General features: G+C 45.9%; 1 protein-coding gene across 49 annotated transcripts in view; it reads left to right on the top strand.

The window, feature by feature from the left end:
- Positions 1-24,240, top strand: part of RIMS2 (regulating synaptic membrane exocytosis 2) — an 814,155-nt gene that overhangs the window by 348,200 nt on the left and 441,715 nt on the right. For all 49 annotated transcript variants that reach the window (XM_075582507.1, XM_075582506.1, XM_075582513.1 and 46 more), the window contains one exon: positions 11,396-12,309. In XM_075582507.1, the coding sequence (XP_075438622.1) occupies positions 11,396-12,309 (914 nt within the window). The remainder of the gene's footprint in view (positions 1-11,395; positions 12,310-24,240) is intronic.

The following is a 24,240-nucleotide window of genomic DNA, read 5'->3' as shown; positions in this document are numbered from 1 at the left end:
AATGTTTTTAATGTGAGGGGCGAATGTGAGAGAGGAGTCGAGTGTGACCACTAGGCAGCGTGCTTGGGCTACTGGGTAAATAATCGTAGTTCCAACAGTAATGTGGAAGGAGGTAGTAGAGCCAGGTTTGGGAGGAAGTATGAGGAGCTCTGTTTTAGCCATGTTGAGTTTAAGGCGGCAGAGGGCCATCCAGGATGATATAGCAGAGAGACATTCAGAAACTTTGGTTTGTACAGCAGGTGTAAGGTCGGGTATTGAAAAGTATATTTGTGTGTCGTCAGCATAGAGGTGATATTTAAACCCAAAAGATGTTATTAGGTCACCTAGAGAGAGTGTGTACAGAGAAAAGAGAAGAGGTCCCAGGACAGAGCCCTGGGGTACCCCCACAGAGAGATCAATAGAGGAGGAGGAGGTGTTAGCAGAAGAGACACTGAAAGTACGAAGGGAGAGGTAGGATGAGATCCAGGATAGAGCTTTGTTCCGAATACCAAGAGTATGGAGAATGTGAAGGAGAAGAGGGTGGTCCACGGTGTCAAATGCTGCAGAGAGGTCGAGTAATATGAGCAGAGTGTAATGACCTCTGTCTTTGGCAGCATGGAGGTCGTCAGTTATTTTAGTGAGGGCTGTTTCCGTGGAGTGAGCAATGCGGAAGCCAGATTGTAGAGGGTCTAGGAGAGAATAGGTGTTGAGAAAAAGGAGCAATCGAGAGAATACAAGACGTTCAAGGAGTTTAGAGGCAAAAGGCAGGAGGGAGACAGGTCAATAGTTAGAAAGACAGGTAGGGTCAAGCTTGCTGTTTTTGAGTAATGGTATGACTGTTGCATGTTTGAAGGAGGATGGAAAAGTTCCAGAGCAGAGGGAAGAGTTAAAAATATGTGTGAGCGTAGGGATTATAGTAGGAGCAAGAGGTTTTAGGAGATGGGAGGGAATGGGGTCAAGAGGGCAAGTGGTAGAGGGAGAAGAGGCGATCAACAGAGACACATCCTCCTCTGAGACAGAAAAAAAGTCAAGGAAGGCAGGAGGAGAGTTAGGAAGAGGTGTAGGATGGGAGGAAGAAACAGAGGGGATGTTCTGCCGTATGGATTCCACCTTTTCCTTAAAATAGTCAGCAAAGTCTTGAGCGGAGATGGAGGAAGGAAAGGCAGCTGTGGGTGGTTTGAGTAGAGTATCAAAGACAGAGAACAGTCGGCGTGGGTTAGACTTGTGCATGTTGATTAGAGTAGAAAAGTAGGCTTGTTTAGCTTGCGAGAGGGCAGAGTTTAAACAGGATAGCATAAATTTGTAGTGAAGGAAGTCGGCGAGAGTATGAGACTTCCTCCAGAGGCATTCAGAGGAACAAGTGGAGGAACGCAGCATGCGCATGTGGGAATTTAGCCAGGGTCTAGGGTTAGAAGGGCGAGGGCGGCAGAGAGAAAGCAGGGCATGTAGATCAAGAGACGAGGACAAGACAGAGTTGTAGTTCCTGACCAGGTTGTCAGGGTCTGTAGCAGAGCTGAGAGAGGAGAGGGAGGAGCGTAAAGTGGACTCGAAGTCAGGTAAGTGAATAGAGCGCAGGTTTCTGCAGAACCGGAGGGTAGATGGAGGTGGAGAAGGGGAGAAGCGAGATAGAGAGAATGAGATGAGATGATGGTCATTGAGAGGAAAAGGGGAAATGGAGAAATCAGAGAGAGAAAAGTTTTTAGTGAAAACCAGGTCTAAGTAGTGGCCATCCTTGTGGGTGCTGGCTGCAGTCCACTGTTGAAGGCCAAAGGAAGAGGTTAGCGAAAGAAAGCGGGAAGCCCAAGGGAGAGAGGGGTCATAAATGTGGCAATTGAAGTCCCCAAGGAGAAGAACAGGGGAGTCTGAGGAGAGAAAGAAAGAAAGAGAGCCAGGATTCAAAGTGAGAGAGAAAGGCAGAAGGGGGGTGAGTAGAGGTAGGTGGGCGATAGATGACCGCCACATGGACAGGGAGAGGAGAGAAGATCTGGACAGTGTTAGCCTCAAAGGAGGGAAAAGCAAGAGATGGAGGCATAGGAAGGGTTCGGTAACGGCAGAGAGAGAAGAGCAGGAGCCCCACGCCTATAATATTATTATATACACAAGTAATAGTAGGACAGTCTGGCCATATGCAATTATCAAGATGACACCATGTAATCTAAAAAGTTAATGAATATTCCAGCCTTTGGCAACTGTTTCATACTCGTGGATCAAATCATTTAGGCACATCAGGTTGACACCAGATCAGATATTACGGTGTTGTGGAGAAACTCACTGTCATACATGCATTAGTCCATGTGTTTCAAGTGACACACCACCACTTTCTTTAATCAGCTTGATAAAATCTTGCCACAATTACAATATAATAATTATTTTTTTGTTTGTTTGTTTTTTCGTTTCCTCAACCACGAGTTCCTCTGGTATTTGACTATACTGTTCCAGTCTTAAATATCACAAGTTATTGCTGCCTAAGATTGGCTCATGATCTTGACCTTGGCGGCAGTCATTTCTTGCTCCCATAAATAAGTGGAAATGAAAAATATAAAATATCCCGAAGTAGGGTGTTGTAATGAATGGGACAGTCTTATATTGTGAGGTTCCCTTGTTCAGCATATCTACAAAAGAAAGAAAAAGTGCCGGGGGGAGGTGTTGCTATTTTAATACATGGCCATCTGACTGCTTTAAAATGCAAATGTGTACGGTCTGAATTTCCTTCATCTTGCATTCTTTAGTTACAGAGGTCACTTTCTGCCTCCAGCTCTTTTGAAAGAAATAAAATATTAGCTGAACACTTCATCTGAATTTTGCTGCCCACCACTTTCATCTTTGAAACCCTAAATTAGTCTTGACTGTCGTTACATAGATCAAATGCCTTTAAAACATTGTCCCGTCAAGCTAATCAATTAAGTCTGAAAGACAGGGCAATTCCTGTTCAATTTATACCACATTTTGGACAGTTCAAGGCTTTTGACTTGAGCTCGTAGTAAGCACATTGGCCATGAGTGATTACTGCTAGCTTGTGAGAGCAACAATTTATCTAACTTTAGTTTTTAGTCTGTCATAATGTGATTTGTATGAAACATTGTCTTGTTGAATAATTTGTGAATAAACTATACTGCTAACGTTGCACTTAGACTTAGATACAGTACACATCTGTTTAGCTACAGTATGCACTATAGCTCCCCCATAACCATTTGACAAAGTGGTCTCTCTTCAGTATAGTGAGAATTGACGTTAGACAAGTTAACAATACAGTAACCTGCATTCAATTATGCGTCACCCCACTTCTTACCATATTACAGGTAAATAGGAACTAGAGAGAAACACACACATTGGTATCCTCTATATTACAGCGGTGCGCAAAGTGGGGGCGGAAGATTTTGCTGGGGGGAGGGAAGCGCGGGCAGTTACAGAGGCCCCGCGCTCTTCCCCCAGGCATTTAAATGAAATGCCAGCGGATCGCTTGTGGCCCCTGCAACTGTTTACTTACCGGGATTCAGCCGGCTGTGTTGCTCCATGTCCATGGTCCATGGCATCCATGTCCGCCATGTGAAGTGATGTCACACGCGTCAAATGACACCGCGGGTCACGTGACGTGATGTCACTTGACCATGCAGCATCATCTGACGCGGATGAAGGTAGCCGGGGGGGGGGGGGGCGAGAGCCAGGGGGAGAGAGACAGGGGGCGCAGCACTAAAAGTTTGCGCTCCCCTGCTCTATAACATTAAATAGCTGAACTTAATTTTCTCACAAACTGCAGGGATCAACATTATAATTTCCATTAGTGACTATTGGTTGCTTAAAGCGACCATGTTTTTTTTTAATTAGGTTTGGAGCAAGGGGTCTCTGGAGCTGAACCACATTGATTTCCTCTCCGGAAACCCCCTGCTTCCCGAGATACCTCCAATAGCACCACATCCTCCTCTGTGACAGAGGAAAAACGAGTCAAGTAAGGCAGGAGGAGAGATAGGAAGAGGTGTAGAATATGAGGACAATACAGAGGGGATGCTTTGACGAATGGAATCCACCTTTGTCTGAAATAGTCAGCAAATTCCTGAGGTGAAATGGAGGAAGAAAACTGGTAACAGACGGTGGTCTGAGTATAGTCAGAGAGAAGAGTTGACATGGGTTAGACTTGTGGGTGTTGATTAGTGAAGAAAAGTATGTTTGTTTAGCCCGGGAGAGGGCAGAGTTGAAACAGGATAACATGAATTTCTAGTGAAGGAAGTCTGCTAGAGAGTGGAATTTCTTCCAGAGGCGTTCAGAGGAGTGAGTGCAGGAGCCGAGCATGCGTGTCTGGCAGAGTCTGTGGTTAGAATGGCCGAGAAAGAGAGGTGCATGTAGATCAAGAGAGGAATCAAGAGCCGGTAGATTAATAGAGCACAGCTCTCTGCAGAAACAAGAGGGAGAAGTGAGAGAGAGAAAATGAGCTGATAGAGAGAGAAAAGGAGGGAATGGAGAAATCAGAGACAGAAGTTGTTTTTTTTTTGCGTGAAAACCAGGTGTATGATGGATGGATGGATAGATCATTGGCTTCAGTGGCACTCCACTGAGATTGGAATACTGCCTGGGTGCATTAACTGCAAAAGAATTAGGGATAAAGGAAGATAGTTGCAGGCAGGGGTGCAATCAGAAAATCTGATTGGGGGGTGAAGTCGCCACCATCATGTAGCATTGACATGACAACACACCATCACATGATGCAGCTACGACACGTGGTGATGCGTTGTCAATGTGGCGCCATATGACGTCGCTGCGAAATGTGACATTGTCTTGGCAACACATCACCATGTGACATTGCGTCGCCATGACGTTGCAACGTCACATAACTCCGCAATGTGGATGGGTGAGGGCTGCTCTCTTACAGAGTCCCTGCTCTCTCCCACACCAATCCATTTAATAGCTGTGGGGAACAGTGCGGGGCCTCTCTAAGCGTGGTAGCAATTCTTGGGGGGTGCAAATGCACCCTTTCATCCAACCTGGTTGCGCTACTGGTAGCAGGCACTCTAGGACCTGTGGAAAACATGTACAGTGGTGTGAAAAAGAAAGTACACCTTCTTTGAATTCTATGCTTTTACATATCAGGACATAATAACAATCATCTGTTCCTTAGCAGGTCTTAAAATTAGGTAAATACAACCTCAGATGAACAACAACACATGACATATTACACCGTGTCATGATTTATTTAACAAAAATAAAGCCAAAATGGAAAAGCCATGTGTGAAAAACTAAGTATACCTTATGATTCAATAGATTGTAGAACCACCTTTAGCAACAATAACGTGAAGTAATCGTTTTCTGTATGACTTTATCAGTCTCTCACATCGTTGTGGAGGAATTTTGGCCCACTCTTCTTTACAACGTTGCTTCAGTTCATTGAGGTTTGTGGGCATTTGTTGATGCACAGCTCTCTTAAGGTCCAGCCACAGCATTTCAATCGGATTGAGGTTTGGACTTTGACTGGGCCATTGCAACACCTTGATTCTTTTCTTTTTCAGCCATTCTGTTGTAGATTTGCTGGTGTGCTTGGGATCATTGTCCTGTTGCACTACCCAATTTCGGCCAAGCTTTAGCTGTCGGACAGATGGCCTCACATTTGACTCTAGAATACTTTGGTATACAGAGGAGTTCATGGTCGATTCAATGACTGCAAGGTTCCCAGGTCCTGTGGCTGCAAAACAAGCCCAAATCATCACCCCTCCACAACCGTGCTTGACAGTTGGTATGAGGTGTTTGTGCTGATATGCTGTGTTTTTGGTTTTTGCCAAAAGTGGCGCTGTGCATTATGGCCAAACATCTCCACTTTATTCTCGTCTGTCCAAAGGACATTGTTCCAGAAGTCTTGTGGTTTATTCAGATGCAACTTTGCAAACCTAAGACATGCTGCCATGTTCTTTTTAGAGAGAAGAGGCTTTCTCCTGGCAACCCTTCCAAACAAATCATACTTGTTCAGTCTTTTTCTAATTGTACTGTCATGAACTTTAACATTTAACATGCTAACTGCATGAGGCCTGTAGAGTCTGAGATGTAACTCTTGTTTTTTTTGCAATTTCTCTGAGCATTGCACAGTCTGACCTTGGGGTGAATTTGCTGGGACGTCCACTCCTGGAAAGATTGGCAACTGTCTTGAATGTTTTCCACTTTTGATTAATCTTTCTCACTGTAGAATGATGGACTTTAAATTGTTTGGAAATTGCCTTATAGCCCTTCCCAGATTGATGGGCAGCAACAATTGCTTCTCTAAGATCATTGCTGATGTCTTTCCTCCTTGGCATTGTGTTAACACACACCAGAATGCTCCAGACCAACAAACTGCTAAAACTTCGGCTTTTATAGAGGTGATAACACTTGCTGATGATCAATTAATCAAGGGCATTTGATTAGCAGCACCTGTCTGCTACTTAGCATCTTAATTCCTATGGCAGCAGTAAGGGTGTACTTGTATTGTATTGTATGTCTTTATTTATATAGCGCCATTAATGTACATAGCGCTTCACAGTAGTAATACATGTGGTAATCAAATAAATAACAGATAATATAAATAACAGGTCATGGGGATAAGTGCTTTAGACAAACATAACATTAAGGAAGAGGAGTCCCTGCCCCGAGGAGCTTACAATCTAATTGGTAGGTAGGGAGAACGTACAGAGACAGTAGGAGGGAGTTCTGGTAAGTGCGTCTGCAGGGGGCCAAGCTTTATGTATCATGTGTTCAGAATGTTCACAGTGCTATTCGTATGCTTCTTTAAGCAAGTGTGTCTTAAGGTGGGTCTTAAAGGTGGATAGAGAGGGTGCTAGTCGGGTACTGAGGGGAAGGGCATTCCAGAGGTGTGGGGCAGTCAGTGAAAAAAGGTTTAAGGCGGGAGAGGGCTTTAGATAAAAAGGGGGTAGAAAGAAGACATCCTTGAGCAGAACGCAAGAGTCGGGGTGGTGCATAGCGAGAAATTAGGGATGAGATGTAAGGAGGGGCAGAAGAGTGTAAAGCTTTAAAAGTGAGGAGAAGAATGGAGTGTGAGATGCGGGATTTGATTGGAAGCCAGGAGAGGGATTTCAGGAGGGGAGATGCTGAGACAGATCTAGGAAAGAGTAGAGTGATTCTGGCAGCAGCATTTAGGATAGATTGTAGGGGAGACAGGTGAGAGGCAGGAAGGCCGGACAGCAGGAGGTTACAGTAATCAAGACGGGAGAGAATGAGGGCCTGAGTCAGAGTTTTAGCAGTCGAGCAACAGAGGAAAGGGCGTATCTTTGTTATATTGCGGAGGAAAAAACGACAAGTTTTAGAAATGATTTGAATGTGAGGGGCGAATGTGAGAGAGGAGTCGAGTGTGACCCCTAGGCAGCGTGCTTGGGCTACTGGGTGGATGATCGTAGTTCCAACAGTAATGTGGAAGGAGGTAGTAGGGCCAGGTTTGGGAGGAAGTATGAGGAGCTCTGTTTTAGCCATGTTGAGTTTAAGGCGACTGAGGGCCATCCAGGATGATATAGCAGAGAGACATTCAGAAACTTTGGTCTGTATAGCAGGTGTAAGGTCAGGTGTTGAAAAGTATATTTGTGTGTCGTCAGCATAGAGGTGATATTTAAACCCAAAAGATGTTATTAGGTCACCTAGAGAGAGTGTGTACAGAGAAAAGAGAAGAGGTCCCAGGACAGAGCCCTGGGGTACCCCCACAGAGAGATCAATAGAGGAGGAGGAGGTGTTAGCAGAAGAGACACTGAAAGTACGATGGGAGAGGTAGGATGAGATCCAGGATAGAGCTTTGTTCCGAATACCAAGAGTATGGAGAATGTGAAGGAGAAGAGGGTGGTCCACAGTGTCAAATGCTGCAGAGAGGTCGAGTAATATGAGCAGAGTGTAATGACCTCTGTCTTTGGCAGCATGGAGGTCGGCAGTTATTTTAGTGAGGGCTGTTTCCGTGGAGTGAGCTTTGCGGAAGCCAGATTGTAGAGGGTCTAGGAGAGAATAGGTGTTGAGAAAATGGAGCAAGCGAGAGAATACAAGACGTTCAAGGAGTTTAGAGGCAAAAGGCAGGAGGGAGACAGGTCGATAGTTAGAAAGACAGGTAGGGTCAAGCTTGCTGTTTTTGAGTAATGGTATGACTGTTGCATGTTTGAAGGAGGATGGAAAGGTTCCAGAGCAGAGGGAGGAGTTAAAAATGTGTGTGAGCGTAGGGATTATAGTAGGAGCAAGAGGTTTTAGGAGATGGGAGGGAATGGGGTCAAGAGGGCAAGTGGTAGAGGGAGAAGTGGCGATCAACAGCGACACATCCTCCTCTGAGACAGTGCAAAAAGAGTCAAGGAAGGCAGGAGGAGAGTTAGGAAGAGGTGTAGGATGGGAAGAAGAAACAGAGGGGATGTTCTGACGTATGAATTCCACTTTTTCCTTAAAATAGTCAGCAAAGTCTTGAGCGGAGATGGAGGAAGGAGAGGCAGCTGAGGGTGGTTTGAGTAGAGTATCAAAGACAGAGAACAGTCGGCGTGGGTTAGACTTGTGCATGTTGATTATTGCAGAAAAGTAGGCTTGTTTAGCTTGCGAGAGGGCAGAGTTGAAACAGGATAGCATAAATTTGTAGTGAAGGAAGTCTGCTAGAGTGTGAGACTTCCTCCAGAGGCGTTCAGAGGAACGAGTGGAGGAACGCAGCATGCGTGTGTGGGAATTTAGCCAGGGTCTAGGGTTAGAAGGGCGAGTGCGGCAGAGAGAAAGTGGGGCATGTAGATCAAGAGAGGAGGACAAGACAGAGTTGTAGTTCCTGACCAGGTTGTCAGGGTCTGTAGCAGAGCTGAGAGAGGAGAGGGAGGAGTGTAAAGTGGACTCAAAGTCAGGTAAGTGAATAGAGCGCAGGTTTCTGCAGAACCGGGGTGTAGATAGAGGTGGAGAAGGGGAGAAGCGAGTTAGAGAAAATGAGATGAGATGATGGTCAGAGAGAGGAAAAGGGGAAATGGAGAAATCGGAGAGAGAGAAGTTCTTAGTGAAAACCAGGTCTAAGTAGTGGCCATCCTTGTGGGTGCTGGCTGCAGTCCACTGTTGAAGGCCAAAAGAAGAGGTTAGAGAAAGAAAGCGGGAAGCCCAAGGGAGAGAGGGGTCATCAATGTGGCAATTGAAGTCCCCAAGGAGCAGAACAGGGGAGTCTGAGGAGAGGAAGAAAGAGAGCCAGGATTCAAAGTGAGAGAGAAAGGCAGAAGGGGGATGAGTAGAGGTAGGTGGGCGATAGATGACCGCCACATGAACAGGGAGAGGAGAGAAAATCTGGACAGTGTGAGCCTCAAAGGAGGGAAAAGCAAGAGAGGGAGGAATAGGAAGGGTTCGGTAACGACAGAGAGAGGAGAGCAGGAGTCCCACGCCTCCACCCCTGCCATTAGTGCGCGGAGTGCGGGAGAAGGAAAGGCCACCGTAGGAGAGGGCAGCTTCCAGAGCAGAGTCAGACTGAGTGAGCCAGGTCTCAGTTATAGCAAAGAGAAGCAGGGAGTGAGAGAGAAAGAAGTCATGCACAGAGAGGAACTTGTTAGAGAGGGAGCGAGCATTCCAAAGGGCACAGGAGAAAGGGAGAGAGGAGGGAGGGTGGCAGGGGATGGGTATGAGGTTGGAGGGGTTGACACCAGAAGGAGTAGAGGTTGCAGTTGGCAGGCGAGGACGAGCGCATGTAGGAATAAGACAGGGACCAGGATTGGGAGAGATATCCCCAGAAGCAAGGAGGAGAAGCATGGATAGAAAGAGGATGTGTGAGGATGATTTATAGGGGTGTGTTTTAGTGCAGGGGATATAGCTGTGTGGTGTCAGAGGAAACAGGTAAGAAAGGAGTTCATGTGAACAGAGAAGTGGGGAAGGAAGGAGAGATGGAGATATATGAATGGAGTTAGAGACATACTGAGGCTGGTAAAAAGAAGTGCATTATTTGAGAAGAAGTGAAGTCACAGCAAATATAAATGGTAAAGGCAGCATCACAGCAGTAATGATGCAGTCTGGTATTGATGATATCCTCCTTTCCAGCGTAGTTCAAATGCAGGAATCAGGGCCAGATGGGGTGTCCACTTCTTCCTCATTTCTTTTGAACTTCCTTTTAAACTTCAGTTGTTCAATAGTCATGCCACTTATAATGGGCCACTTGGATATGGGCTGCTTAGTTTTTCACACATAGCTTCTCCATTTTGGCTTTATTTTTGTTAAATAAATCATGACAGAGTGTAATATGTCATGTGTTGTTGTTCACCTGAGGTTGTATTTACCTAATTTGAAGACCTGCTAAGGAACAGATGATTGTTATTATGTCCTGATATGTAAAACCATAGAATTCAAAGAGGGTGTACTTTCTTTTTCACACCACTGTATTATATATATATATCATGATAAGTCTCTTGCAATCTAAATTCATATCACAAATTATTGTAACTAACATTAGATAAAATTAAATAGAATCGAAAGGCTCAGAACTGTATGCGTATCAAACTGGTACATCAGAGAATAGTTTTGGGATTACTTTTGATTTAATGATAAACACAAAGGAATTTCCCCCAGTGTGTAAACATTGGTATTTACGGAACATAATAAGGGTTAGGCGCTACAATATGTTCCATTTAATGACTAGCTTGGCAAATCATCAAAAGACTTTTCAGAATCATTATTGTAACTTCTTCTAATTTCCAAACTAGGTGATTAATAATACTACTACACATTCCAGTAAATTAACCTTCCTATGCCCAAATCAAACATGGTGACCATGGCAAAGATGTATACTAACCATTTTTTATGAATTAACATTTTTGGCTAGATCATTTAATGCAGCACGCCTTTCCATTATTCTTGCTTAGCATTTAATAAATTGTGTGGGAACAAATGTATTTGTCATATATATGCACTATTTATAAGCCATTACCTTTCTATGCATTATACTCGGATGTACAGTACATCCGGATTACACTCGGATGTTACCAGCACACCTCTTTGGTGTACTTTACTTCAAATTCATTTTCAAGTTGAATCACTTTAGGACATTAATATTTCCCACAACGTGTACAAGAAAGCAAAATAATTACTGAAAACTTCACCATCAAACCCACAGAAGATATTAGTGGTTAGATCATGATGTGAATTGACTTGAGAAGGGCTTTGTCATTGTTATTTTTCTAATATGTTTTCCTAATCCAAAATCAATGTTATGAGCTCACATATTAATCCTGAAAAATTATAAAGTACGGAAAAAAAAAACTAAAACCATTGACTGGCACCATTGAGTTATGTGACGCCTAAAGGTACACAATACATTTCTGTTGAATCCTATGAAATGTAACCAAACACATGCTGTACATCTGTAAAAATGTATTTTTAACTAGTCAATCATGATGCAAATATGGAGTTTTCTGCATAAGATGTGTTCAAACTGTATTAATACAATTCTTACCTGTTATTTTCCTCTATGCCATAGGAAAAGAAGTCCATCTTTATCTCGAGACCAGCATGGAAGATACGACACAAGGGACGATATAGGGGAACATTCACAGTATGCTACATCGGACAGCGCAATGCCTAGGTCACCATCAGATTATTCTGACAGGCGATCGCAGCGTGGGCCTCAGCTGTATGAAGACCCTGAGCATGGGGACTACAGGAGAAGTCGCCGGCGCTCTAATGAGTATTCGGTAGATGAGGAAGATATTCAAGACAGGGATGACTATGAGAGGCAGAGACGAGAGGAGGAATACCAGGCAAGGTACAGAAGTGACCCCAACTTGGCCAGATATCCGGTTAAACCCCAACCTTATGAGGAGCAAATGCGCATGCATGCTGAAGTGTCCAGGGCTCGACATGAGCGAAGACATAGCGATGTGTCTTTGGCCAACACAGAGTTAGAGGAATCTCGGATATCCATGTTGAGGCTTGAACGGCCATCAAGACAGAGGTCTGCATCTGAACGTAGAGCTGCCATGGAGAGCCAGCGCTCTTACTCTATAGAAAGAACTCGAGATGTACAGGGGCCAAGCTCTGGTCGACAAAGGACCTCAAACCATAGCCCCCCAACACCTAGAAGGAGCCCTATCCCTAATGATAGGCCAGATATGCGGCGTACAGATTCTTTACGGAAACAGCACCATTTGGATCCAAGTTCTGCAGTGAGGAAAACAAAAAGGGAAAAAATGGAAACCATGCTAAGGAATGATTCACTCAGTTCAGACCAGTCTGAGTCGGTCAGGCCCCCACCACCAAAGCCTCATAAAACAAAAAAAGGAGGTAAAATGCGCCAGGTTTCATTGAGCAGTTCAGAAGAAGAGTTGGCATCTACACCAGAGTACACAAGCTGTGATGATGTTGAGATTGAAAGTGAAAGTGTTAGTGAAAAAGGTAAGGCTCTCAATGCATTATCCATTATGTTAATGAAGAGATTTATGCTATGTATGTACTATATACAGTAAACTACCCCTTCAGTTCATTGTGAAGGAATATTTTACTGACACTTCTAGTAATAAGAAGATTAATAATTTAATTGATTTTCTCCATACAGGTTTCATAATTATATGCAATGGATTTATACTGTAGTACTGTAAAGTGTTCTGATGGTTTTGTAACACATTTTGTAAACCTGAGTATTATACATGACTTACTCATACTATACCTCAATCCCTGGGGGGGAGGGGAGAGTTGTGTGCCTTGAACCACCTAAAACACCCCTTCATGAAATGACGCATACAAGTACTTAAAAGAAACAGGTTGCAGCTGTTATTAATACAAAATATAGCCAAAAACTAGGGAACCCCACAAAGTTGCTCCATAACCAATCCATAAGCCTGAGGGGTACTCCTGGCTTGTTCCTCTATTTGCCAATAGCTGCCCAAGCCATTTGGTCCAAACCAACACCACTACTGGGGTTAACCCCTTCATTACTTTAGCGGTTAGCTACTAAGGTAATGAAGGGAGGTAAATAATTTATTTGGATATGAATGAATATAGTTTATCATGGATTGCCAATGTGGCTATCTAGGCCCACTTTGCGAGGGCCTAGGTTCCCACTGTGACAATCAATGGGTTTATTTTTAAAATGTTTTTTTTTAATATTCTCTTCTTTCTTTATTTTTTTTAATACGTGTTTAATTTTTTTTGGTTAATGCCCCAAACCACTATTAGCCAGATTTGGCTAATAGGGATATTGGGCATTAGTCTAGAGGGGGTGAGGTAGTTTTATTGGAGTGGGTGAAGTTGGTATGTAATTTTAGAATGTTCTGTCCTGCCCCTTGATGACTCGGATAACCGAATAATGTTTTTTGTCACAAGGTGGGAAGTAATCATGAAAATTCTCTGAAACGTTCTAAAAAGGGTCAATGCACTAATCCTTCAGACATATTTTTTTTATTTATTTTTTATTTTGAATGTTCTGTGCATATACTGATTTAAATGTCCTGTCTTACCCCCTTGATGGCGCAGATGATCGGATATAGTCCTATAGTATCCCCGCGCATGACATAGATATCCATATTCGGTCATCTATGTCAAAGGGCAGGACAGATATGGAGACTGTGTCTCCCCGAGCTCTGAAGCAGAGACTGCTTCTCTCTGGGATTCCTCAGACTGGTGGCTGGCCTGGCAGGATTAACATTGTGGGGGTCCCATTCAGAAGCAGGGACCCCTGCAGAGTTAATCTTCCTGGGCCTGTTTTCTGGGCGAGGCTACATGGAGATCAGTAAATCTTACTACATCTGTAGGTCACTGCCATACCGGCTGGCCAAGCCAAGTATGAAACTGCCTACGCCCAAACTACTTGATGTACTTTAGACCTCCCCACAAGGAGCCAACTTCCGTTATGGTCCCTTCCCCCTCCAACGCCTTCCCGCCAAACTGCAACACGAAATAAAACCATTAATATGCCACAACCCCAAAACCCCAACAAGAACATTAACAAACAGGGAAGGAAAGTGGGGCTTCTTACAGGTCCGAAAATTAAGAGGTAGGCAAATTTCCCCCCCAACACTAATATAACCTACACCCCTTTCTTACTCCTCCCTTCAACTAGCAGCATTTGGTGTGTGTGTGTCCCCTCTCCCCCCCACCCCCCCGCACGACTGTACTTATTCAACAATATTAGTTGGGTGTCTTTAACTTTTTCCCAGGCATACAGCATCCCTTTTACTGAATTTGCTATTCATACAGCACTCGTGCCTCTCACAAAGTGAATCGGACACATTAAATAATGGCATTCAACCGGTATTTCAGAGGTTTTCATTTGTAATCATGTATGACTTAAATAAAGATGCAAATGCTCAAACCTACCAATACTGATATCCCTTTAGAAAACTCTTGTGGGGTAATTGATATAGTCTGAAGCAGCCGTCAGTCCCCATTTATACGAACGGTATAAGGCCCTTAATATGAATATTTGTTTTAAGACATCAGTACAGTTTCTTTCAATTGCATAATGTGCATGAAAAACACAGTATCAATATCAACTGATATAGTGTAAGGAGGAAAACGTGAATGACATTTTTTGTATGAACATAACCTGTTTAAAAGGATTTGTTGAAAATAGGTATTACAGGTTCTGAAGGCTGAACAAATAAAAGGAAACTGGCCGTATTTACGATGTGGTGTTAGGCCGTAAGACACTGTCCAGCCTATTCATTTGAATGAGAATGTGTTATTGCATTATACCGCCTAACATGGCCCCTCCAGGAGGAGGCGCAGTATATTGATGATAGATGGGACTTAATTTGTAAAACAAACTAGATAATGAATCAAATTTGTAAGCTCACCCATTACATAATGATCTCACACTTCATACTCTCTGTAAGAGTCTTGCTGGGATGTGCGCAATAACCGTTCACTCAGTGCACACCTCTTTGTTCCATTTGGTTGCGGTGCTGGCGTCTAATGGCGTCCCGCTCCCCACGCTTTGTGAACCATATTGTGAGAGTACAATAAAGCAGCTTCCACAGAGACTTTTCGAAGCAGTTTATAACTGTATCTATTGTCTTACTGGTGACAATAACAAAAACGTTCTGTGGGGTAAAGCACACCCTGCATACCAAGGGCATTACAAACACAGGGTCATCCCTTAAGGTTGGAGGAAAGGAGGTTTCACCAGCAACAAGGAAAGGGTTCTTTACAGTAAAAGCAGTTAAAATGTGGAATTCATTACCCATGGAGACTGTGATGGCAGATACTATACAATAGATATCTTCAAAAAAAAAAGTTGGGCATCTTTTTGGAAAGGAAAAATATACAGGGATATACCAAATAAGTAAACATGGGAAGGATGTTGATCCAGGGAGTAATCTGATTGCCATTATTTGGAGTCAGGAAGGAATTTATTTTTCCCCTTATGGGACATCATTGGATGATATTTCACTTGGGTTTTTTTGTTTGCCTTCCTCTGGATCAATATACTGTAAATACAAATATAGGACAAAGCAGGCCTGCCCAACTCGTAAAGTGAGAAGGGCCGAACTGCTCCAAGGAAAAAAAATTTGGGCCGCACGGGTTAAATCATCATCATCATCATCATCATCATCTCTCCAACAGCACCTCTCATCATCATCATCATCCTCATATCTCCCCCAGAACCCCTCACTATCAACCTTTACGATACTCCCCATCTATCTCTCATACCCCCATCTCTCCCCCTCACCCACACAATACCCCCCTCCACATCAAACACACAATACCCCCCTCCACATCAAACACACAATACCCCCCTCCACATCAAACACACAATACCCCCTCCACATCCCCCCAGCCAATTCCATGTCAGCAGCCCCCCCCCAAGTCAGCATCCCATGTCAGCACCCCCCCCCCACAAGTCAGCCCACCCATATCTCTCTTCCCTCAATATGACACTCTCTCCCCCTCCCCTAAATGACACTCTCTCCCCCTCCTCTCAATATGACTCTCTCCCCCTCCCCTCAATATGACACACTCTCCCCTTCCCCACAATATGACACTCTCTCCCTCCCCTCAATATGACACGCTCTCCCCCTCCCCTCAATATGACACTCTCTCCCCCTCTCAATATGACACTCTTTCCCCCTCCCCTCAATATGACACACGCTCCCCCTCCCCTCAATATGACACACTCTCCCCCTTCCCTCAATATGACACACTCACCCCCTCACCTCAATATGACACTCTCTCTCCCTCCCCTCAATATGACACTCTCCCCCTCCCCTGAATGACACGCTATCCTCGTCCCCTCAATATGACACTCTCTCCCCCTTCTCTCAATATGACACTCTTTCCCTCTCCCCTCAATATGACACTCTCTCCCAATCCCCTCAATATGACACCCTCCCCTCAATATGATACACTCTCCCCCTCCCCTCAATATGACACTCTCTCTCTCCCTCCCCTCAATATGACACTCTCCCACTCCCCTAAATGACACTCTCTCCTCCTCCCCTCAATGACACTCTCTCCCTCCCCTCAATATGACACTCTCCCCCTCCCCTAAATGACACTCTCTCCCCCTCCCCTCAATATGACACTCTCTCCCCCTCCCCTCAATATGACACACTCTCCCCCTCCCCTCAATATGACACACTCTCCCCCTCCCCTCAATATGACACTCTCCCCCTCCCCTCAATATGACACTCTCCCCCTCTCAATATGACACTTTCCCCCCTCCCCTCAATATGACACTCTCCCCCCCCCTGCAACTCACATCACACCCTCCCCCTGCAACTCACATCACTTCCCCCCCCTGCACCTCACATGTCAGCAGCCCCCCCTCACATGTCAGCAGCCCACCCCCCACAAGCCTGTTTTTCACACCCACCCCCCCACCAGCCCGTTTTTCACACCCACCCCCCCACCAGCCCGTTTTTCACACCCACCCCCCACCAGCCCGTTTTTCACAGGCACCCCCCACCAGCCCACACACACACACTGAGACACACACACACTGAGACACACACACACCTCTTAGATCAGCACATCCTCTCCCCAGTACTAAGTCCCGCCCCCGGCATGCTCTGACCTCCAACCCGCCCCCCGACATCCTGCTACTGAAAAAAAAAAATATTCACGGCTGCCGCATCCTATCATGATGCTGCTTCCCCCGCGCACCGCAAAACCCGGGGGAGGGGAGGAGAGAGGGGGAGGGGAGAGAGGGGGGTTGATGAATCGCTACCATTTTTTAAAACTTTTTTTTTAACTTTTTAAAAAAAAAATATTTAATTATATGTGGTACCATTACACACCAATCATTTTCTTTGACAGTACTGCAACAGACAACTACATTGTATGTTGTGTACAGTGTATCTCATAATTCCTGTTTTACACAAATACTTCAGAAATGCTCATAAATATTAGATCATCGCGGGCCGTATGTTGTGCAGGCCTGGGCTAAAGTATCTGTCTTCTAAATTTTGCATAGGTTGAACTTCATGGACGTACAGAATGGCTTTCAACCTCATCTACTATGCAGCTATTAATCTAATTTGTAAATTCATCCAACACATACAGTAGTAATCTCAAACTCAATACTCTCTGTATGAGAGTCCTGTGGATATTTCATAAAATAAATAAATACCAACACACGCTCTTTCATGCTGCCTTGTCTCCTTGAAACATTTACTCATTCCTTTCAGGTTCAGTAGAGATGATGCATGCACACAGTATAGGAGGTAGGTGGGGTACTTACAGTAGCTGCCGGTGCGTGGCAATCAGGGTGCTCCTAAGATCCCTGTAGCAGTCAGCGTTGGAAGAAGAATCCAGCACACGGACTTAAGCAAAATGCTTTATTGTCCCAGGGATTCCGACGTTTCAGCTGTGCAGTACAGCCTTTTACAAGGTGAGGACTAACAGTGATGACCAAATTACACATATTTATACCCCCCACTGACTCACTTACCCCACCTCGCTCCGGTCGTCCTCCCTCGACGCCATTCGATGACGTCAGCACGTCCGTTGCGTCACTCCACGATGACATCAGTCGTCAGAAGAGGCGGACTCAGGGCAAGCTGCAAGGACAAGAAAACAAACACAGAGTTTCTGTGTGTTGCCGTGGCAACCCTGTAACCGGAGTGGGGTGAAGCAGGAGTCTTAACACATACCCTAAAAGTGCAAAGCATAACCATGACCTGAAGACACACATCTAATGATGAACCATCAAAGAGTACCAAAAACCCCACGTGACAAAGTCAGCATATATAAAATTAATGTTGAAAACAATACAACACTATGACAGCTGTATTGTCATATAATTGGCAAAAAGTAATTGAAGCATATGAGTGGGGTGATGTCCTGGAGACCCATAGTCTTCAATGGGCTAGATAAGTATAGGTCCCGGAGGGGTCAGAAGGTGTTCGTCTGTCCGGTGGGAGAAAAGGTTACCTCCTGTCAAGAAAACATTTCAAGTTAAGCTGTTCATTTAAACCGCCTCCATTGCTTGTATTCAATAAATGAATCCTCCCGTCTCAATAAGAATGTCTCTCTGTCGTGAATGCCTTGTCTGGGTACCACATGTTCAATACCCATAATCCTAAGGGACGCGATGTTATGTCTGTTTTCAACACGGTGTTGAACGGTAACCATAGGGTCCATACCCATGCGAATGACACTCTATACATCTCATCTTTAACATTCTGTGGGTGGGTAAATGTATCTCCTGTGATAAGGCTATTACAAATGGAGCAACTCAGATATCTAAAGTTGCCCGGCCGTCCACACTCCAGAAAATTAGGTGTTTTATAATGACACGTGTTATCAATGTGAATAAGTGCATCCGCTTGGTTTCTTCCCCTCTTAAATGCCACCATGTGTTGTGTGCGGCATACATCTGATAATATATTGTCATTTTGTAATAAATGCCAGTGTTTCATTGTCGCTTTGATTAAGCCAGTGGCTTGGTTGTATGTGGTGGTAAAAATGAGTCTGTCCTCTTTCTTCTTCCCCTCCCTATTAGTGTCCTCCTTATTTAGGAAATAGTAGCAGGATGTCCCCTGGCCGAAAATCTAGACCGAAGATCTCTGATGGCTGGGTCTAATTTCTCCTTTCCACCAGCCATGGTAGCATTTAAGAGGAGAGAAACCTAGCGGATGCACTTATTCACACTGATAATACACTGGCGACACACTTTATTCGAGCTTGGCTAGTCCCACGAATTCGGGTATACCCGGGTGTATTGAGGTTTGTGACTGTTTTCTGCCCGAGTGCATTGAGTTATTTTCCAAGCAGGGATTGAAGCATTTTATTCCCGCTGGCTGCAATACTGCACAGTATATATATATAAACTGCATTACAATTCATGAATTTATGCCATCTGGTAGACACGCGAAGCATTGCAGCCTATTAAATCCTAATCATTATCATTTAACAGATCAGCCGCCCATCAGCCAGGCATGAACCCAGGCTGGGAAGGCAAATGCAACGGGGCTTGTCAGAGGTTAGGAGCGGCGCATTCCAGGTATCTGCCAGGTACATACTGGGTATTTGCTCGAATAAAGTGTGTCGGTGCAGTACGTGTCATTATAAAACACCTCATTTTCTGGAGGGTGGATGGCCGGGCAACTTTAGATGTCTGAGTTGCTCCGTTTGTAATAGCCTCTATGTGGGTGTGTAGATGTATCCCCGTGATAAGGCTATTACAAACGGAGCAACTCAGATAACATTCATATGTTATCAATGTGAATAAGTGCATCCGCTAGGTTTCTCCCACTCTTAAATGCTACCATGGCTGGTGGAAAGGAGAAATTAGATCCAGCCATCACAGATCTAAGGTCTAGATTTTCGGCCAGGGGACAACCTGCTACTATTCTTGACTATTACCTAAATAAGGAGGAGGGGACTAATAGGAAGGGGAAGAAGAAAGAAGACAGACTCATTTTTACCACTACATACAACCATGCCAGTGGCTTCATCAAAGCGACAATAATGAAAAACTGGCATTTATTACAAAATGACAATATATTATCAGATGTATACACCACCCATGGTGGCATTTAAGAGGGGGAGAAACCAAGCGGATGCACTTATTCACATTGATAGTACGTGTCATTATAAAACACCTCATTTTCCGAAGGGTGGACAGCCGGGCAACTTTAGATATCTGAGTTGCTCGGTTTCTAATATCCTTATCACAGGGGATACATTTACACACCCACATAGCGGTAAAGAAATTAAAATCAAAAGCAGAATTACCTACAGATTAAATTTATTGTGTATATTATTAATTGCCCCTGTGGACTGCTATACGTAGGGAAGACTACCAGAATGTTAAAGATGAGATGTATAGAGCACAAGAGTGTCATTCGCATGGTTATGGACCCTACTGTTCTCGTTCAACACTGTGTTGAACACAGACCTAACGTTGCGTCCTTTAGGATTATGGGTATTGAACATGTGGTACCCTGACAAGGCATTCCCGACAGAGAGACATTCTTATTGAGACGGGAGGCATACTGGATTCATTTATTGAATACAAGCAATGGAGGTGGTTTAGATGAACAGCTTAACTTGATATGTTTTCTTGACAGGAGGTAACCTTTTCTCCCAACGGACAGACGGACACCTTCTGGCCCCTCCGGGACCTATTCTTATCTAGCCCATTGAAGACTATGGGTCTCCAGGACATCACCCCACTCATATGCTTCAATTACTTTTTGCCAATTATATGACCAATACAGCTGTCATAGTGTTGTATTGTTTTCAACATTAACTTTATGTATGCTGACTTTGTCACTTGGGGGTTTTGGTACTCTTTGGTTAATTTCATTAGATTTGTGTTTTTGAAGTCATGGGTATGCTTTGTACTTTTAGGGTATGTGTCAAGGCTCCTGCTTCACCCAGCTCCGGTTACAGGGTTGCCACGGCAACATACAGGCACTCTGTGTTTGTTTTGTTGTCCTTGCAGCTTGCCCTGAGTCTGCCCCTTCTGACGACTGATGTCATCGTGGAGCGACACACGGACGTGCTGACATCATCGTGGAGAGACGTACTGACGCCATCGAATGGCGTCGGTGTCGAGGGAGGAGGACGACCGGAGCGAGGCGGGGGTAAGTGAGTCAGTGGGGGGAATAAATATGTATAATTTGGTCATCACTGCTAGTCCTCACCTTGTAAAAGGCTGTACTGCACAGCTGAAACGTCGGAAAACCTTGGACAATAAAGCATTACTGCTTAAGTTCGTGTGCTGGCTTCTTCTACCAACACATTCCTCTCAGGTTCCCAGTATCTCTTCTTATGAACAAACAAAGTCTCTCTTTTTACCCAGAATACTCTTAGAGTACAGTCCAAGGGTTTTCCAGGTCCAACAGAACCCTACAATGTGGCTGCCTTTTTGTTTTCTTTAGGAGTATACAAATGGCAATAACCAGTCCGACGTAAGGGTTACATATAAACAGCACCATATTTATTAAAGAAAATGAAATAGTTTTGCTTATAGTGTTAGTATAGTATAGTGATTTTTCTCTGCACCACTTTTGCAGCCGAGTGACTTTCGTACATAATCCACTTACAAAACCTGAAAGTTTTCATGAACTTGCTAATGAAAGTATCATGTTTAAATCACAACGTGGTTTCACTTAACAAAACAAAGGTTTTTTGTATTACATTTAATTGTTTATTGCAGTGGTTTTCAACCTTTTTTTTGGTTAAGAAACCTCAGAATTAGATTGAAATTCTGGGGAACCCCAATCCTCTCCCCCCGCCTCTCCCCTCCCCCCGTCTCCCATCTCTTGTGTCTCGTCACAGTCTCATGTGTCTCGTACATCGTCTCTTGTGTCTCGTCACAGTCTCATGTGTCTCGTACATCGTCTCTTGTGTCTCGACCCCGTCTCTTGTATCTTGTCCCCCATCTCTTTTCTCCCCTCCTAACACTCTCTCCTCACGCGCTCTCCACCTCTCTCACTCTCCCCCTCTCATCCCTCCGCTCCCTCTCCCCCTCTCACACACCTGCTTACACTCCCACTTACACTCTCCCTCCCCCTCTCCCTCGTATGCCCCATCTCTTTTACACACACACACACACACACACACACACACACACACACACACACACACACACACCCTCCTCTCCCCTATAAACACACAGTCTCCCCCACTCTTTTCTACACACACACACACACTCCCTTCTCTCTTCTACACACATGCGGTTTATTTAGAAAAACATTATAATTGCTGCCGGCAACAGCGTCATAAATCCCTACAGTGAAAACTGCAGCGAGCGTGCGTACTCTTACCTTGGGACTTGCGGTGCTGCGCTGATCTGAAGCTCCTTCCTCCTGTTAGCCGGACGTTGAGCGCGACTTCTGGCGCCGACAGAACGAGGGAGAAGAGGGATTGCAGTGCCCAGACAGCTGCCACTCCTGAGCTCAGGTTACTGCTGCGTGGGGAACCGCCACTCTGCTGGGTCTGGGACAGCTGGGTTAGTTGTCCCAGCTCTCACCACCGTCCCCCCCAACTGGCGGCAGCGGAACCCCTCAGGGGTACTCGCGGAACCTCGGTTGAAAATCACTGGTTTATTACAATACTGGTGATAAAATATGCCATAAAATTGAGTTTAAGATTCATAACAGACTGGTACATCTTCCCAATTTTCACTTTGGAATTCTTTGAATTAGTTTCTAATTTAGAGGAAATAGTAATAAGATATGGAATTAATAATTACTGCAGTAACCATACATAATTACACTTTTTAAAATCCATGTCAACTTTCAAAATATACAAAATATTTCAAGGTCAATATTAATATTTTGTATGAATATTTTGTTGCATCTTTATACTATATTTGTGAAAGCACTGTATGCCTGTCTGGATGTCCTGTGTCCCTAGGGGAAATCTCATTGGTCCCTTGGCCCGCCCGCCCCCGCACACCTCTCATTGGCCTGAGGCAGAGTGACGGGCCAAAGGAGAGAGAGACACACACACACACCCCCCCCCCGCTCAACCCTAGAGACGCTGACGAGACGCTCACCAGGACACCAAAAGTAAGTACAACACTTCCCCCCCCCCCACTATCACCCCTCTGGCCCTCCTCCACGGCTAGCCGTCCTTGACCACCCACCCTCCACCCTTCCCGGCGCTGAACCACCCCCTATCACCACTACGGCCCCTTTGCTACGCTCTTACCCCACGCAGCACTTTCCGCCGCGTGTCCTCAAACGAGCAAGATCTCCCCCCCCCCAACAACACCCTCGATCAGCACACTTACCCTACACCGCCAACGCCGGACCTCAAACACGACGCTAACACCCCCCACCTCGCCACTCCGCATGCCACCGCGGGCCAGACCGAGCAGCCGCTCACACCCACAACCCCCTCTCGCCACTCCGCATGCCGCCGCGGCCCATCACAAAAAGACCACTCCCCACTGTCAGCAATCATGCACACACGAAATCAGTTTACTGCACAAATCACAACATGCTCAACGTGGAACAGCTTTCACCCCCACCCCTCTCTTTGCCCCCCCACCCCTCTCTTTGCCCCCCCACCCCTCTCTTTGCCCCCCACCCCTCTCTTTGCCCCCTCCCTGCCCTTTGCCCCCTTTGACCCCCTGCCCTTTGCCCCCCCTGCCCCTCCCTGCCCCTCCCTTCCCTTTGCCCCCCTGCCCCTCCCTTCCCTTTGCCCCCCTGCCCCTCCCTGCCCTTTGCCCCCCCTGCCCCTCCCTGCCCTTTGCCCCCCAGCCCCTCCCTGCCCTTTGCCCCCCCGCCCCTCTCTTTGTCCCCCCACCCCTCTCTTTGCCCCCCCACCCCTCTCTTTGCCCCCCCCCACCCCTCTCTTTGCCCCCCCACCCCTCTTTTTGCCCCCTCCCTGCCCTTTGCCCCCCCTGCCCTTTGCCCCCCCTGCCCCTCCCTGCCCTTTGCCCCCCCGCCCCTCCCTGCCCTTTGCCCCCCCGCCCCTCCCTGCCCTTTGCCCACCCGCCCCTCCCTGCCCATTGCCCCCCCCGCCCCTCCCTGCCCTTTGCCCCCCCGCCCTTTGCCCCCCCGCCCCTCCCTGCCCTTTGCCCCTCCTGCCCTTTGCCCCTCCCTGCCCTTTGCCCCTCTCTGCCCCTCCCTGCCCTCTGCCCCTCCCTGCCCTCTGCCCCTCCCTGCCCTTCCACGCCCCCCGCCTTTCCATGCCCCCCCGCCTTTCCACGCCCCCCCCCCCCGCCTTTCCACGCCCCCCGCCTTTCCACGCCCCCCGCCTTTCCACGCCCCCCCCGGCCTTTCTACGCCCCCCCCCGCCTTTCCACGCCCCATGCCCCCTGCCCTTCCACGCCCGGGCAACGCCGGGTATATCAGCTAGTACATAATATTTATTGCATCCCAAATAGTTTAATACTAAAGCATTTTTACATTGTTCTACTGGCGA

The sequence above is a fragment of the Ascaphus truei genome, chromosome 2, assembly GCF_040206685.1.
Source record: "Ascaphus truei isolate aAscTru1 chromosome 2, aAscTru1.hap1, whole genome shotgun sequence".
Classification (NCBI taxonomy): domain Eukaryota; kingdom Metazoa; phylum Chordata; class Amphibia; order Anura; family Ascaphidae; genus Ascaphus; species Ascaphus truei.
Note: the sequence above shows the minus strand (reverse complement) of the source record. Positions and strands in the feature narration are given on the sequence as shown.